Source organism: Eucyclogobius newberryi, unplaced genomic scaffold (genome assembly GCF_026437365.1).
Source record: "Eucyclogobius newberryi isolate DKJ021-1_F unplaced genomic scaffold, fEucNew1.0.hap1 SCAF_7, whole genome shotgun sequence".
Lineage (NCBI taxonomy): Eukaryota > Metazoa > Chordata > Actinopteri > Gobiiformes > Gobiidae > Eucyclogobius > Eucyclogobius newberryi.
In genome coordinates this window covers 8,769,971-8,786,245 of record NW_027316389.1, presented here as the reverse complement: position 1 = coordinate 8,786,245, position 16,275 = coordinate 8,769,971, and the positions used below count along the sequence as shown (strand labels likewise).

The window sequence follows — 16,275 nt, the reverse complement described above, 5'->3', positions numbered from 1 at the left end:
AACCTCTCCCTCAACAGCGAGGGTTGTGATGATTCATTTGACACTAAACACATATTTTGTGTTTTTATTTCACAAAAAAATGATGGGTCACGTAGTGTGATCCAAAGGGTTAAAGTGCTATGATATTTAGGAATAAATCTTCAATTTCATTTTGTACCACAATGAAGCTGGATTCAACTTCATCCTCCTTATTGTCTGTTTTGGCCCAATTTATAACAGCAACATTATTCTCTAATCAGGGAATCACAAGTTGACTTAATAATGTCATTTTTAAATTTGAAAATAGTATGTATAATAGTGAATTGTGACAGATAACCTAATAAACTACAAAAATGTACGCACATAAACCTACAGATTATAGAGTAAAAACAGCACACACATCCTGTTGGTTTTGCACTTAATTTATTTTTTCTATTAGAACAATAGGCATGTTGACGCTTATAAAATGTTACAAACTGGGCTTTATGGATATGAACATAAACTGTAAAGCTGTTTTCTTACAGTTATAGTCTAATTGAATAGAAAAGTTGAGGGCACACATGTAAAATACTCACTGAAAATGAAATGAGCTTCAAACTGTAAATCAACACAAGGGCTGGGGCTTATACACACACATGTCATTATTAACATCATTACTAATAGAATGAAAGACGAATGAAAACAAATGCAAACATTCCCATGTTATCCAAACATTGTAACTCATCTATACATACAACACCACTGCTATAAGTTGTAATGAAGCTGAAAGGAAAATTAATACAGAGTTTAGAAAATATATATAAAAAAGTAAACATAATGACTTTCACACAGACAAAATAACAAGATATTAAAATATAATATTTCATCACACTAGTGCTGTAACTAGGGAAAAGACCAGTATAGTCTTGTAACTCCTTCTGTAAGTATTGGGCAGTTTAAAATAAAATGCATGGTCACTGAAAGCCAAATTGAAGCAGATTAGAAAATGGGCTGAAATGGCAAACATCTGTCTGAAACAACGTTGAGAAAATCACCATTCAAATAATGTTTAAGCTGTATTACCCAGTGTAACTTCAATTAAAGTTATGAAAAAATGCATGGGTTTAAACAACCACACATGTATTCTTTGTGAAAACCACATCGTATTGGATCAATAGTATATTTCTGGGCTCTTTGTTGTTTTGTTTTACACATAAAAATACAGCTGGACAAATATAATCGTATAGTGCAAAACCCTATGGAAGACATTTTGATTTTCCAGAAGTGAAAAAGACCTTATGTCTTTTCTTGAGATGGTTGCTACATACCTCTTCAAATGTAGGACCTGAACATAGCAATGCACTATGAAACAATTACAGTTATTTTACAGCAAATACGAGTTGATCTCACAATGTGGATAACCACTTCTCCTGGAAAACCCCATCTATACACCCCCCCTCATCCAGCAAACATGAACTTTGGTCTCAGAACACAGCAGGTTTTTGGATGTGAATGCACTTTTATAACGGCTTATAATGCAGACTTTAAATATACATTTGTGATCATCCTGATCATGACCCTGAGCCATCCAAATAGTTGTCAATTACTTTTCTCATGATTCTTACATTATTTTGTACCATATTGTATTGATTTTGTTTTTAGACAACGTCTGTGTCAAGTTTCCCAAATATGTTGTGCTCATTTTTTCTGTTAATGCTTTGTTTTATAATTTTTTTTGTTTTCTCCTAATAGTCAATTTACACATCAGTCTCAAATATTGAAACACCAAATGTGTTTGACCAAAATAAGGTTCAACAGTTGATCAACAACTGCATTTAGATTATGATGAATTGATTAAAAGTAAACAGCGTGTTCCAGTATCCTTCCTTCATCAGTGTCTTGTGTTGTGCCTTGTGTTCCACATCAGTGTGTTCCAGGTTTAAAGGCTGGGCTCCTGCTGCTGTCTTTACTGGACACACAGGATCACACAAGAGGGCAGAGGAGGAGAAAGAGGTAAAACATAAGAATACAGTATTCACACATTTTGAATTTATAAACCAACTTTGTTTCTCTCAAGCAATTGTTGTAATAATAATAATTATTATTTTCAATGTTGTTTTTTTTGTTACTTTGAAACTAATGTCACAATGAAGTAAGTGTTTCATCATTTCCTTTCATTGTAAGTTGCTAAAGTAGAAAACTATCCTCGTGGCTGCATTAGTTAATATGGCTTCTTGAGACAAAAGAAATGGCTTGTATGCAATATTGCACTGCCAGAAGAAGCCACAAGAGGAGAGCAGTGAGCTGCAGTGATACAGGCCTTGTGCTTTGCCCTTGCTATGCTGATGTTGATATTTTGGTCAAGGTAGCTGGCACACAGGCAGACAGACAGATTAAGTAGCAGACTGAGGGGTGTCTGACACAGATAAACACTTTCACATAGACTGGTTCATTAGGTCATCGGTGCGGGCCAGTAGCATGACAGGACTTTTAAGTATATCTCCCTCGGCCGAGGGAAGTTCGTAAGGTGCAGAGGAAGCTGTGAAAAATACTTGTGGGCAAATGTTTACACTTAAATGATAGCTGAGAGGTGCAGGGGGGAGGGGTGAGGGTGAGGGTGAGGGTGAGGGGGGTGAGAGATCTAGAGCTGATTTAGCTTCTGTCATCATAGAGACACTACACTATATACTGTATACTATATACTATATATATATATATATATATATATATATATATAATACACAGTATACAGTGTACAAACACATACTTCTGTATGTGCTGGTGTCAAATATTCACATGGTGCTTGTTTTACAGTGTGAAGTCAGATTGTTTTCTGTTCATGTTGAGGCCGCTTTAGAAAATCATTAAATTTTCATTTGAGAACAAAGAATATCTGACATTATCTCACATTTAACCAACATTAGTATAAAAAAAAAAAAAGAAAACAACTTTTCATGGCACAAAGCTGTCTTTCCTTACTGTCGATGTTGACTTGCTAGTACAGTTAATAACACCACCAATTATAGGCCTTTGTCATAATCATGCCATTGCAGCTAGGTTACATCATGTTTGAAACTGCCTTGTCAGTGATTAAGTCATTTGTAACAGGTATAATTCATTCTTCCAACTTAAAGGTGGAATGGACGATTTTTTTCAGCTAATTTTTTATCATATTTCCTCGTGGCGTGGATAAATCATTTGTCCTGCCACGTATCAATCATAAAACGCACCTATCGCTCACCTGCAGCCGCGTGCGGTTCATTCCCACGTTTCCGCGTGCCTAAGCGCGTGGATCTATCATAATATAGTTCCCTCAAAATGAAGACGGAGAAAGACAGTTCGAGCTGACGCAGAAGTGGACAGAAATCTACGGGAGACGAGAGATGCGATGCGCTCTGTTGCGCTAATAAACAAACACACGTGTGTGTTGTATCAGTCCGCACGGGGGAGTGCGCATGCGCACTTCCGCCTGCGTTCTCAAATCGCCGAAAAATCGTCCATTGCGCCTTTAAGAACAATCTGGTATTCCTTTCAAAGCTTTTAGATAATGGTTCAAAGAAAAGCTCTTACTATTCATTATTATGTCTTTGTTGTGAGACAGATCTTAAGATACAATTTAATACAACCACTTTTTGATGAGGCTAGAACATTTTTTAATTATGTAAAGTCTGTAATGTAAAAACATCCTTTGGGAATGAATAAAAGTAATTCTGAATGTGGTTTGTTTTATCCATAAAAAGGTCATTTCAGTTACAACCGAGTGAAACAATAGCTCCATACCATGCGATATTCTCACAAATTACAAGCATTTTGAAGCTGTTTGAAATCAAATGTTCCAAAACAATAGCCTCAAATTTCATACCCTCACCGCTCTGCGCAATCTCGGCCACACGTACAATTATTTTTGTAAGGGGGTAAATTTGTAGCTGCAACTCCAAACTGTGACCAGACTGTTGTTATTTCTTGCCAGTTGTGTTTGTCTTTGTGGAAGGGAGTGGTCCTCACTAATCACAAGAGCTTTCTGTATTGATCCCTGAAGATGGAGGCCTGCTGGGCCACTATAGGCTGCCTGACCACAGCTCAATAGTGGAGAAGTGTGTCTGTGTGTGTGTGTGTGTGTTCTTGTGACAGTCTTGGGCCAGATCCGCTGCATCCGCGAGTGTGCTGCATTCAAAAGTGCCCGTCCTTCTGTGTCTACGTGTGTGTGAGTCAAAGCAGGGGGTCTGATGGCAATCAATACTAATGATATATTAATGCTTTCAGTGCCAGGTCATCATTCACATCCAAATCTGCCTCGGCTCAGAGCGCTGGAGTGTGTGTGTGTGTGTGTGTCCTCTCTGTATCGCTTCTCCATCTATCACAATGACAGCTCACTTCTGACCTTGGAAGACAAGAACAGCCGACCTTTTGGACAAAAAAAAATGAGCAGAAAAAGCTTTGAATCTAAATATCTTACACTCACCAGCCCTCGGTCCAGCTTGGTCTCAGACATCATGTGAAAACAAGTCAATTCAAACATGTATTGAGATGGAAAAGACCACTCAATTTAAAAGGAGATTCAACTGAGAGTAAAATAAGACTGAGATTTGCAAAGAGATAATGCACCATACAATATAAAACCAATAAAACCGAGTCTAAAGAACAAAAAATCTAATTGCTCATGTGTCTGCAAAGAGCCAAAACACATTCTCATTGAGTGAACACGAGGTTCATCTAAAACCTTAGTGAGTTCCACTGTTAAATAAGGATTTTTGATAATAAACACGTCTTTCCTCTTTCCCATGACCTGCTGCCTCACAGCAATTTGTGTATCTCCCCCGTTATCTTATTGCCTGGGTCATTAAGTGAAACCAGTGTCTGCCAACTGCACATAATGTGAGCGAGAGAAGAGACACTGAGGCTGAGGCTAAAGTCCAGGAAGAGCGTAAAACCACAAAAAATGCAAAGAAACAATCTGTGCAGCTATTCAGTAATCATCCGTCACACCCAAAAGCTCTGAGCGCATCTCAGTGTGAGCATAATGCTGCCATTATAAGTCCGTTTTGCTTTATAATCACGCATTAAAATGTAGGCGGGTTTAATTAGCAGTGACAATTGTGCAAGCCCAAAGGGGAAATCCAAAGCATGAAAGATTATGTTGGTATGTTGACCTCTACTCAAATAAAATCACAAAATTAGGACTTTCTAGTGGTCAAAGTTCACAAAGGGGAATCCACAGTTTTAAAGACACATTCTGTGATTGGGAAAATAGTTCTTTGTCACTACCTTGTGATGGTAAAGACAGTACGGTGGATCTTTGGTTTGTAACGGACCATTTTGAGTATTCATTGCTCTCATAATGTGCCTCCTCAGAAATAGGATGTTTGCCAGTAGTAATACACATTAAATGCAATATACAAATGTAAATCTCTCTCTACGTGATTTAAATGCCTTTCAGTTGTACGTTTATCGATTTAAAGACGATATATAAGGATGCCTTTTGTGTCTTTTAGGCCTGAGGGGGGGAAGTAACTTGAGATGTAACGGATGAAAGACGACCTTCAGTGAAAGTCCCCCTTTTCTCCTCAGATGTGCTTTCTTCTTTATTTGCAGTGCTACAGGGCAAATGCTTTGAAATAACCCGGGAAGAAGCTCGGTCAAGCTTCCATATCGCGTTTGTCTAAAATCATAAGAATAATTCCTTCTGTCGTAATTGTGTGACGCTTTGAAGATAAAGAAACTGCAAAATGTGAGAAATGTCATGCTGAACAGTTAAAAATGCACACATCGGGTGGTTTAGTGCATGTCAGTGTGAGAAGTGCGAGAGGTGGAGGACACTGACCCTGTTCTGTTTGGCCGGATCTGTCTGTGTGGCATCAGTCCCAGATTTTAGAAACCACAGGGTCCTAAAACATAAACATTTTCGGGTTTTAATGGTAGGGCATCCATTTTGAAGAACGCCATGAGTTTCCCTCTTGCCTCAGTCATGCGTGAGTAAATGTAAAAGGTACAACTATATACTGTGGTTTAGTATATAGAAATACTTTCGTCTCAAAGGCTTTCGGGACACATGACATTGATCATTTGACACTTTAACAATATTACTCGTGTATTAGTTCCGTGATTAAACTCTAGATTTGACTGATCATGCACTAAACTTATCAAAAACAGAGCAACTGAAGGGAAAAAAAGCATGCACTATTTACAAAATGTGGCTGGAAATTGGATAATCTAATATATATTACATCTATGAACATCTATATCACTTTTAATTTGGAGCCAATAAATGTAAATAAGTCACCAAGAGCACGAAAAAGATTCAAATTTCCAGTCTTGTAGGTCTTGCTAAGCCAAGTCTAACTGCAAACTAGTTATTTGACATTTCATTGCTTCAAATAAAAAAGAATGACTAATTATAAACCACATTTTATAACAGTTAAACAGAAAGGTCCAGGAATCATATACAGCAAATCAACTTGTAAACGCACATATGTCTTGATTTGTTTTCTTGCTGGTTTTGCTATGACATTCAATAATATGAATATTCCCCCCACCTCCAGATCCTCCCTGTGCGACCGGTCTCTGTCTTCAAAGTCTCTGGTTCTGCGCCGCGCCTCCTCGAACGCCGCCTGGGCCAGAGCGTCTTCATGCTGCACAGGACGACGCACAGCTATAGATCCACTGTGCATTTGGTTCCGGTCATGTCAGTAATAACCCGGCCGTACATTTACCTGTGCCCTCTCGTCGTCGTACTCCAGGTAGCCCATGCCGTCGAGCCGCTGCAGGTCGATCCAGCCTCTCCAGACGACGCACACGCCGTTCAGAATCATGGGAGCTTTTAGATACACCTGGAGATACACGCAAACCAGACGGAAAACATCAGTACGTTTCATTTAGCCATTTATTTCATTCATAACATAGAAGACAACATCGGTGACGTACAGTGAAGCGTTGTAAAAATGAATGAAAAGGAGCAGAAAGAAGAGCAATCTCATGTTATCTGTCCCTTTTTTCAACTTGTATTTAACACGGATTATTTTAAAACACGTCACGCTTCATATTATCTTTTTTTTTTAATTGATACCCAGTGCCATTATTGTGCTTGATTCTTAGATTCAATACTTTTGTCTTTTTTTAATCTTTTTTTGTCTAAAATCACTGCAGCCGACTCAGTTTTAGCTGAGCAGTTTTAACCTCCATATTTTCAAAAACAATGAAGGCAGCGAAACAGATAAACGACCTGTCAATAACTCAATATTTGCAAACCTAAAAGCTAAAACAAATGCATTTTGTCATTTAAAATACAAAAATTAACAACAGCAAATTCAGGCACGTGAAAGAGTAGAAAATTAGACCAATTAAATCAACATTTTGGCTTGTTTGAATTAGTTTTTTGCAGTTGATTCTCTTTTATATCAATTATAGATGTGACCCTAATGCTATAAAACTCTGGATAAAACATAAATCCTATATTAACAATGTTTCATAACACTTTCACAACAGAAGGACCCTTTAATCTTGTGACATTGCAACGTTTAGCCTTGAGATGGGCTATCTTTAAATGTTCCTCAGTTTGTAATACAATAATAACTGTGATATCAGCTGTTTGAGATAAAAGAAAAGGCCTCTTGTGACGGCGACCGAGCGAAAACCACCGACTGCGTCAAAAGCGGTGCCTGTTCTCTGTTAAACAGGTGCAAAGTGCATCACAGGAAGTGCAATTCTTCTTCTTTTCCTGACTTCGCGTTAGTGTCAAAGATCATTTAAAGCCCGTGGCCTAAAGTCGGAGCGCTCAAGGGCCCCATTCACACCAGAGCAACTCAAATACAACTTTGTGGTTTTGTATTTTTAGGTTTTACGCTCCCGTGCTCGCAGCTGCTGTTTACTTATTTATTTGATGAAAGACAAAAAGGAACAGAGAAACGTCAGTGCCTCGATATAACAAGAATATATAACTAGTTTCTTTTCATGAAAACGTAAAAAGAATAGTCACAAAAGTGATGTCAATGATAAAGAAGTGTTACCGGTAGAAAACAATGCTGTTGCTTTTGTGCTCGATGTAAAAAGAGGACGTTTTGTACAGGTTTAAACCACTGGAAATGGAAACAAAAGGAGCGATAATGCAGTGGCACCCAAACAACCAGGAGCGGGAGTCAGTTTATATTCAAATGTTAAACAGGAACGATAGGTAATGACACAAAGCGAACGGATTCGAGTTGAGATTTGGAAGTAAAACGCGGCAATACACGACACCTTTGAAAACCAGACGCTCTCGACTGAAAAGCAGACACAAGTTATCTAGTATTTGTATTGTTCAGTCATCGGTGGGAATGAATGTGAGGCTTAAGATACGAGCGGCAGTGACGTCCGTGTGTTTCTACGGGACTCTGAACACAAGGTTACCAATTTACAGGTTCAAATGTGGACAATACGGCTCAAATCGTGGGTTTTATAACGTTTACCGGGTCAGTGTACGAGCAGCCTACAGTTTACCTGCAGTTTATTGTGGGCCCAAACCTTTGAAAAGTACACACTTGGCCCTAGTTTCGTGAGGATTAAGATTTCTTCTTCTGCTTCTTTTTTCTTTACGTAACAATTTCAAAAGATAGAGACTTCATACATTCAAGCAGTGGGACGCAGACACGGCATTTTTTCCCACACAGACAGTTTAAAGTGATATTTATGTCCTGGTAAACAAGTATTTGTGAATAAACAAACATACCTAGACGTATCTTAGAAGCAGTGGTGGAAAGTAACAGCAAGTGAAAGTACTGTACCTGTGCTGTATCTGTACTTTAATGAAAAACATTTGACTTTGGATGCTTTTGACTACATTTGAGAGCAGGAACGTTGAAAAGTAAAGTATTTTTCTGTAGAGTTTGAGACGTGAAATGGACATGATGATGAGTTTAAGACCAGGTTTGGATGCTTCCTTCTTTTTATGTGATACTTTAACTTGAGTATTTTTTTTTGCTTCTATATCTGTACTTTTACCCAAGTAACAAAACTGAGTACTTCTTCCACCACTGCTCAGAACGAAGGGATACAAGGCGCACACCATGTTCCTGCGCTTTTACTCGGGCTATTTTTGGGCAAGCCTCTCACAGGGACGTCTTTTACCACAGCTACCCACAATGCAACGGGGTTTCAGGGGAGACCGCACCCCAAGAGACTGTGGCTTTGACTGTTTATTCCACTCACTGTATATGCCTCTGTGTGTGTGTGTGTGTCTCTCTCTATCTCTGTGTGTGTGTGTGTGTCTCGGTGTGTGTGTGTGTGTCTCTGTGTGTGTGTGTGTCTGTGTCTCTGTGTGTGTGTGTGTGTGTGTGTGTGTGTCTCTCTCTGTGTGTGTGTGTGTGTGTGTGTGTGTCTCTCTCTATCTCTGTGTGTGTGTGTGTGTCTCGGTGTGTGTGTGTGTGTCTCTGTGTGTGTGTGTGTCTGTGTCTCTGTGTGTGTGTGTGTGTGTGTGTGTGTGTCTCGGTGTGTGTGTGTGTGTGTCTCTGTGTGTGTGTGTGTCTGTGTCTCTGTGTGAGTGTGTGTCTGTGTGTGTGTGTGTGTCTGTGTCTCTGTGTGTGTGTGTGTGTCTGTGTGTGTGCATGTGTGTGCATGTGTGTGTCTGTGTGTGTGTGTCTGTGTCTCTGTGTGTGTGTGAGTGTGTATGTGTGTGTCTGTGTGTGTGTGAGTGTGTCTCTGTGTGTGTGTGTGTGTGTGTGTGTCTCTGTGTGTGTGTGTCTGTGTCTCTGTGTGTGTGTGTGTGTGTGTCTGTTTGTGTCTGTGTGTGTGTGTGTGTGTCTGTGTCTCTGTGTGTGTGTGAGTGTGTGTCTGTGTCTGTGTCTCTGTGTGTGTGTGTGTGTGTGTGTGTGTGTGTGTGTGTGTGGGTGTGTGTGTGTGTGTGTGTGTGTGTGTGTGTGTGTGAGAGAGACAGAAAGAGTAATAAAGATGGCTTCCACATCTGCCTGCATGAGCTGAGCATGAGGATCTGAGCGTTGGGTTGGTCTGGTTGGTGTGTGTCTGTGTGAGCTGGAGGAAAGTATGTAGAAACGGGCCGACCACAGACTTCCTTTGAGAGCGCAGCGCCTCAACCCCCACATCCATTCACATACGCACCAGAGCTCAAATAAGAAGAGGAAACTGGGTTAAACGCACTGAAGATTTCAAATTGAGTGTGTCTGTCTCTGCTGTTGCCACATTTGCATCTGTGTCTGCTGCTTTACATGATCCGAGCTTTGTAGAGGAACAAAAATGTGTGTAAAGTGATCACCGTCTTTAACATGATCATTTCAATATTATTCTATTGTCATGACATGTCAGCGATTTAAACAAAATGAATTACTATTGTGTACTCAAGTACAAACTACTTGTAAAGTTGACATAACGGTCTGGCATTACAGAGCTTGAATGCCAATTATCAATGGAGACAGATGACTCTTCATTAAGGTAATTATAAATTAAATTGATTCTACCATTTCAAAGCCGGAGTACTTTGAGTCAGTGACTCATAGTGAGTCATTCGCTTGATCATTCTGTAGATGACTTAATAGGGCTGAGCAGTTCAAACAAAAACATCTAAAATGTTTTCCTCATATTAATCAATCCAGATGGGTAATTCCACAAATAAAACAAATCAAATGGACAAAGGTTTCAGTTTGTTCATGAATGATATTGAGTCATCTAAAAGAGTTTGAGTGACAGCTTGAAGAGCCCCCATGTGCGGCTCTTAGACTAAACATCAATGCTTCAGCCTTAGAAGTAATAAAGCTTTGAGGCTTCATGGAAACAGAACTAAATCACATAGTGCTATAGATCATAGATTACATCATGACATGAAGCCACATATACAAAAGAAAGTATCTGTTCTCTCATCTCACATTTAACATATGGCAGTTTATACCAGATTATTGTACCTAGAGTATTGTAGCTTTTTATTACAAATAAAACTCTATTAGACTGATCAACCTCACACCTTATTATTCAGCAAACTGTTGTTGGACAATGTCGACTTATATGTTTATGTACGAAGTTAAACATGGATAATGTTCAGCCAGAGAGAGAGTAAATATAACCTAAAGGGAACATGTTCAAGAATCCATATGAGAATGGCACAAAGGGAACATTATTAGTCAAGTAAAGGAGTTAAATTAACTTGTTTCTTCTCCTTTTCAGTTCTAAATGACTTTCAAGAGAATATTAATTAAAAAATATTTGATAAAATAATTTGTGATTTATTTACGTTTTGTGTGTTTTGCAAATTTACTGCTATAAGTTCAGACTTGGGAGGAAGAAAAAAAAAGAGGTAATAGTTAAAAGTCTTTAAGTTCAGGAAATTGTATTAGTTTTTAAGATGACAAAGTAAAATCTAATCCCACTACGTGCCAAATATACGTTCTTTTAATACCAGTTTGACCTGTTTGGCTCAGACTTTCGCTGTGCGTCTGACGTCCAAAACCTTTAGGCAAACACTTGATCTGACAGGGACAAATCATGATACAAGAACATAGGAAACATCTAAACAATAAGAAAAAAACTACTTACATTTATTCATCACTTTTTTGCGATCAGATTTTTCTATTTAAATAAAGAATGGCTTTTTAGACAAACTTTTTATCTGTATCATATAAGTTTGTTCCTCCACAATCTGATCTCTGCTCCTGTGACTGACAGAGGACAGACAGAGGACTGACAGAGGACAGACAGAGGACAGACAGAGGACTGACAGAGGACAGACAGAGGACTGACAGAGGACAGACAGAGGACAGACAGAGGACAGACAGAGGACTGACAGAGGACAGACAGAGGACTGACAGAGGACTGACAGAGGACAGACAGAGGACAGACAGAGGACTGACAGAGGACAGACAGAGGACTGACAGAGGACAGACAGAGGACTGACAGAGGACTGACAGAGGACTGACAGAGGACTGACAGAGGACAGACAGAGGACAGACAGAGGACTGACAGAGGACAGACAGAGGACTGACAGAGGACAGACAGAGGACAGACAGAGGACTGACAGAGGACAGACAGAGGACTGACAGAGGACAGACAGAGGACTGACAGAGGACTGACAGAGGACAGACAGAGGACAGACAGAGGACTGACAGAGGACAGACAGAGGACTGACAGAGGACAGACAGAGGACTGACAGAGGACTGACAGAGGACTGACAGAGGACTGACAGAGGACAGACAGAGGACTGACAGAGGACTGACAGAGGACTGACAGAGGACAGACAGAGGACTGACAGAGGACTGACAGAGGACAGACAGAGGACTGACAGAGGACTGACAGAGGACAGACAGAGGACTGACAGAGGACTGACAGAGGACAGACAGAGGACTGACAGAGGACTGACAGAGGACTGACAGAGGACTGACAGAGGACAGACAGAGGACTGACAGAGGACTGACAGAGGACAGACAGAGGACTGACAGAGGACTGACAGAGGACTGACAGAGGACAGACAGAGGACTGACAGAGGACAGACAGAGGACTGACAGAGGACTGACAGAGGACAGACAGAGGACAGACAGAGGACTGACAGAGGACAGACAGAGGACAGACAGAGGACTGACAGAGGACAGACAGAGGACTGACAGAGGACTGACAGAGGACAGACAGAGGACAGACAGAGGACAGACAGAGGACAGACAGAGGACTGACAGAGGACAGACAGAGGACAGACAGAGGACTGACAGAGGACAGACAGAGGACTGACAGAGGACAGACAGAGGACTGACAGAGGACTGACAGAGGACTGACAGAGGACAGACAGAGGACTGACAGAGGACAGACAGAGGACTGACAGAGGACTGACAGAGGACAGACAGAGGACTGACAGAGGACAGACAGAGGACTGACAGAGGACAGACAGAGGACTGACAGAGGACAGACAGAGGACTGACAGAGGACTGACAGAGGACAGACAGAGGACTGACAGAGGACTGACAGAGGACAGACAGAGGACGACAGAGGACTGACAGAGGACTGACAGAGGACAGACAGAGGACAGACAGAGGACAGACAGAGGACAGACAGAGGACTGACAGAGGACTGACAGAGGACAGACAGAGGACAGACAGAGGACTGACAGAGGACTGACAGAGGACAGACAGAGGACAGACAGAGGACAGACAGAGGACTGACAGAGGACTGACAGAGGACAGACAGAGGACTGACAGAGGACAGACAGAGGACTGACAGAGGACTGACAGAGGACTGACAGAGGACAGACAGAGGACAGACAGAGGACTGACAGAGGACTGACAGAGGACAGACAGAGGACGACAGAGGACTGACAGAGGACAGACAGAGGACAGACAGAGGACAGACAGAGGACTGACAGAGGACTGACAGAGGACAGACAGAGGACAGACAGAGGACTGACAGAGGACTGACAGAGGACTGACAGAGGACAGACAGAGGACTGACAGAGGACAGACAGAGGACTGACAGAGGACAGACAGAGGACAGACAGAGGACTGACAGAGGACAGACAGAGGACAGACAGAGGACAGACAGAGGACAGACAGAGGACTGACAGAGGACTGACAGAGGACTGACAGAGGACAGACAGAGGACTGACAGAGGACAGACAGAGGACTGACAGAGGACAGAGGACTGACAGAGGACTGACAGAGGACTGACAGAGGACTGACAGAGGACAGACAGAGGACAGACAGAGGACTGACAGAGGACAGACAGAGGACTGACAGAGGACAGACAGAGGACAGACAGAGGACTGACAGAGGACAGACAGAGGACAGACAGAGGACAGACAGAGGACAGACAGAGGACTGACAGAGGACTGACAGAGGACTGACAGAGGACAGACAGAGGACTGACAGAGGACAGACAGAGGACTGACAGAGGACAGAGGACTGACAGAGGACAGACAGAGGACTGACAGAGGACAGAGGACTGACAGAGGACTGACAGAGGACAGACAGAGGACTGACAGAGGACAGAGGACTGACAGAGGACTGACAGAGGACTGACAGAGGACTGACAGAGGACTGAAATAGATACACTTTTATAAATGCTTTAATAAATGTACTTATAATAAACAAAAATGACCTGATCATTAACCTTAAGGCAGAGTCTATGTTTCGGCCCCAGAACAGAGACAGGACAGAGGACAGAGAAATGGGGGGTGAGAGAGGAGGGAGGACATGCAGTAAATTGTCTTGTGGGCAGCACACGCAGTCTAGTTTCAACACTAGTTTTAGTATAAATTAGTATCGGTTTATCCATTTTTCGACCGCTTTACCTTAAATACAAACCGCTCTTTGCTCACATTTGAATACCACTGCTCTACACAACAACCTCTCTCAATTCAACGCCGTTTAAAGGCCTAAAGACAAGTACGATTACTCATCCAAGCATGTAACTATCAAATCACTTCTCCACTTGCCTGTGGCCCTTTGCCCCTCAGTCACCACGCTGCCAACTGCCCACGAGCTCTGGACACCACAATAACTGCCTCTGTGACACCATCAGCGCCCGACTTGTGTTTTTTGTACTTGTATGTTGATGTTTTTGGGATTCTCCGATCTGTCTTTGAAAACCTTCAGTGCGTCTGGTACTTTAAGCTCCAGGCAGTGACTGATTTAGGAGAGTAATTATGTGATTAAGCAGAAGAATGCAACATGAATGTGTCTCTGTGTTGTTTCTACAGGGAGAATGTGTGATTTAGATTAAAGATGAGCTGCAGGGACTGTCTGGAATAGAGCGCTTGTGTATTATTCACGCCAGTGTCTGTCTGAGTCACGTCACAGTCACTGCACAGGCAGCTCAATTAGGCCCATGCAGAAGAGAACTTTCACCACGTACAAACGCTCTTTTCTCTCCTTCATTTGAGCTACAGCAGTGAAACGATACTGAGGGTTTGTGTATTTGAGCAAATTATATTTTTTCTTCAGGCTAGCACAGGTTGTTGCCTTTTTGTTGCCTTTTTCAACACATAAAGTTGTATTAAGAATCAGCTTCTGCCATCTGTACCATTGGAGTGGAGAGCACACATTGAATTTCTCTCTTTTGACAGGAAAGTCCAATAGATTTTGTACTATATTTGTGGCAGAAAATCTATCTTTTTTATTAACAACAAATCAAGGAAGGAAACATATTTTGGAGGAAGAAAGTGAGTGTTTGAATGGGTAAAATCCGAGCAGATCTCGCCAAAGGGAGGAAGTACTTGACTGAAATGGAAGCTGAATAACAGGCGAAGTATGCGTGTGTGCGGCGCCGGTGTGTGTTCAGTGGCAGGTGGAGATAAAGCACGGTATGGCCTTCTGTTTCTAATAGCACGGTCCACAGAGCCAAGCGTCCCGGGGCTCATTGTGGGACACGCCACCTGCTAAAGCGACACAAGTGTAATAACAGGCTATGGTCACTTTCTCCACTCCTTTCTGACCGCTGTGTCATTATGACCTGCACAACAACACTACACACGTGTCCCGGGACAACAGCGGACAACAGGTCAGAGACGAGGGCGTCATCTGGGTTTGGACTGAGATCGTGAATGTCAAGATGCTCGGCCACCTGCGTATAAAAAGTGATGTGCCGTTAGTATATAAGTACGAGTTTTAAGTCGTATTTACATGACACAGGCCAATATTTCAATCAAACTGGAAGCTTTTTTGCACAACACATAATGCAAAATCAACTTTAAAGCGCTTTTACCATATCATAATTGTTTTTCCCTTCTCATTTATAAGTTTAAAGTTGTACTTGAGAGTGATACATGCAGTTTTGAGTCATCATTATTCTTTTAGATACATTTAGCAATAATTAAAATGTTAAATTATTGCCGCTTGCCCTGATGACAGGTCAAAATGTACTGGTAGGTCCCTTTTATAAACGGTTATGGTTAAGGTACACTTTATAGTCGCCGTATGGAAATTTGTCCCATAATAAAGGTTGTTGTTGTTGTTGTTGTTTTATGGCGGTTGGCATCCAAGTGTTGCATTACCGCCAGACTTTATTCCTCAGACTTTGTCGTAGTCCTCAGACTCTGTCGTAGTCCGTAAAAGTACTCCTTCCATTGCTTTGGTGTTACAAAGCCCATGAGGTCATGATATGTCTTTGTGACTAGAATAGTTGTTGTTGTTTCAGAGACCAACCGGCTTTATTCCAGGGAGACTCTTCTTCATCTTCCTCTCCTTCTTTGACGTTCGGTGCTTCTACCGTACAGCTTTATTCTTTAGGCTTCATTCTATAGGCTTTAATATTTCCACTGATGTCGCTGCTTGGTAGCCGTGCGTCTACGAGACTGGACGAGGACAGGAGACCACCCCCACCCCCATCTCGTCACTCTGATCACTCTGACTCCCCACAAGCAGA

The 16,275-nt window shown here is 41.6% G+C and overlaps 1 protein-coding gene across 3 annotated transcripts in view; it reads right to left on the bottom strand.

Annotated features, from left to right (window-relative positions):
• Positions 1 to 385: 385 nt before the first annotated feature.
• cbfb (core-binding factor subunit beta) overlaps positions 386 to 16,275 on the bottom strand; it is a 34,387-nt gene continuing 18,497 nt past the window's right edge. The window contains exons 4-7 of one of the 3 annotated variants that reach the window (XM_072435425.1): positions 6,663 to 6,785; positions 6,492 to 6,587; positions 5,780 to 5,843; positions 386 to 1,922 (exon numbers count right to left, since the gene is read on the bottom strand). In XM_072435425.1, the coding sequence (XP_072291526.1) occupies positions 5,814 to 5,843; positions 6,492 to 6,587; positions 6,663 to 6,785 (249 nt within the window). In that variant the 3' untranslated portion in view covers positions 386 to 1,922; positions 5,780 to 5,813. Of the gene's footprint in view, positions 1,928 to 5,779; positions 5,844 to 6,491; positions 6,588 to 6,662; positions 6,786 to 16,275 lie in introns of all 3 variants that reach the window. The other 2 variants (XM_072435424.1, XM_072435426.1) reach the window with 2 other exon arrangements.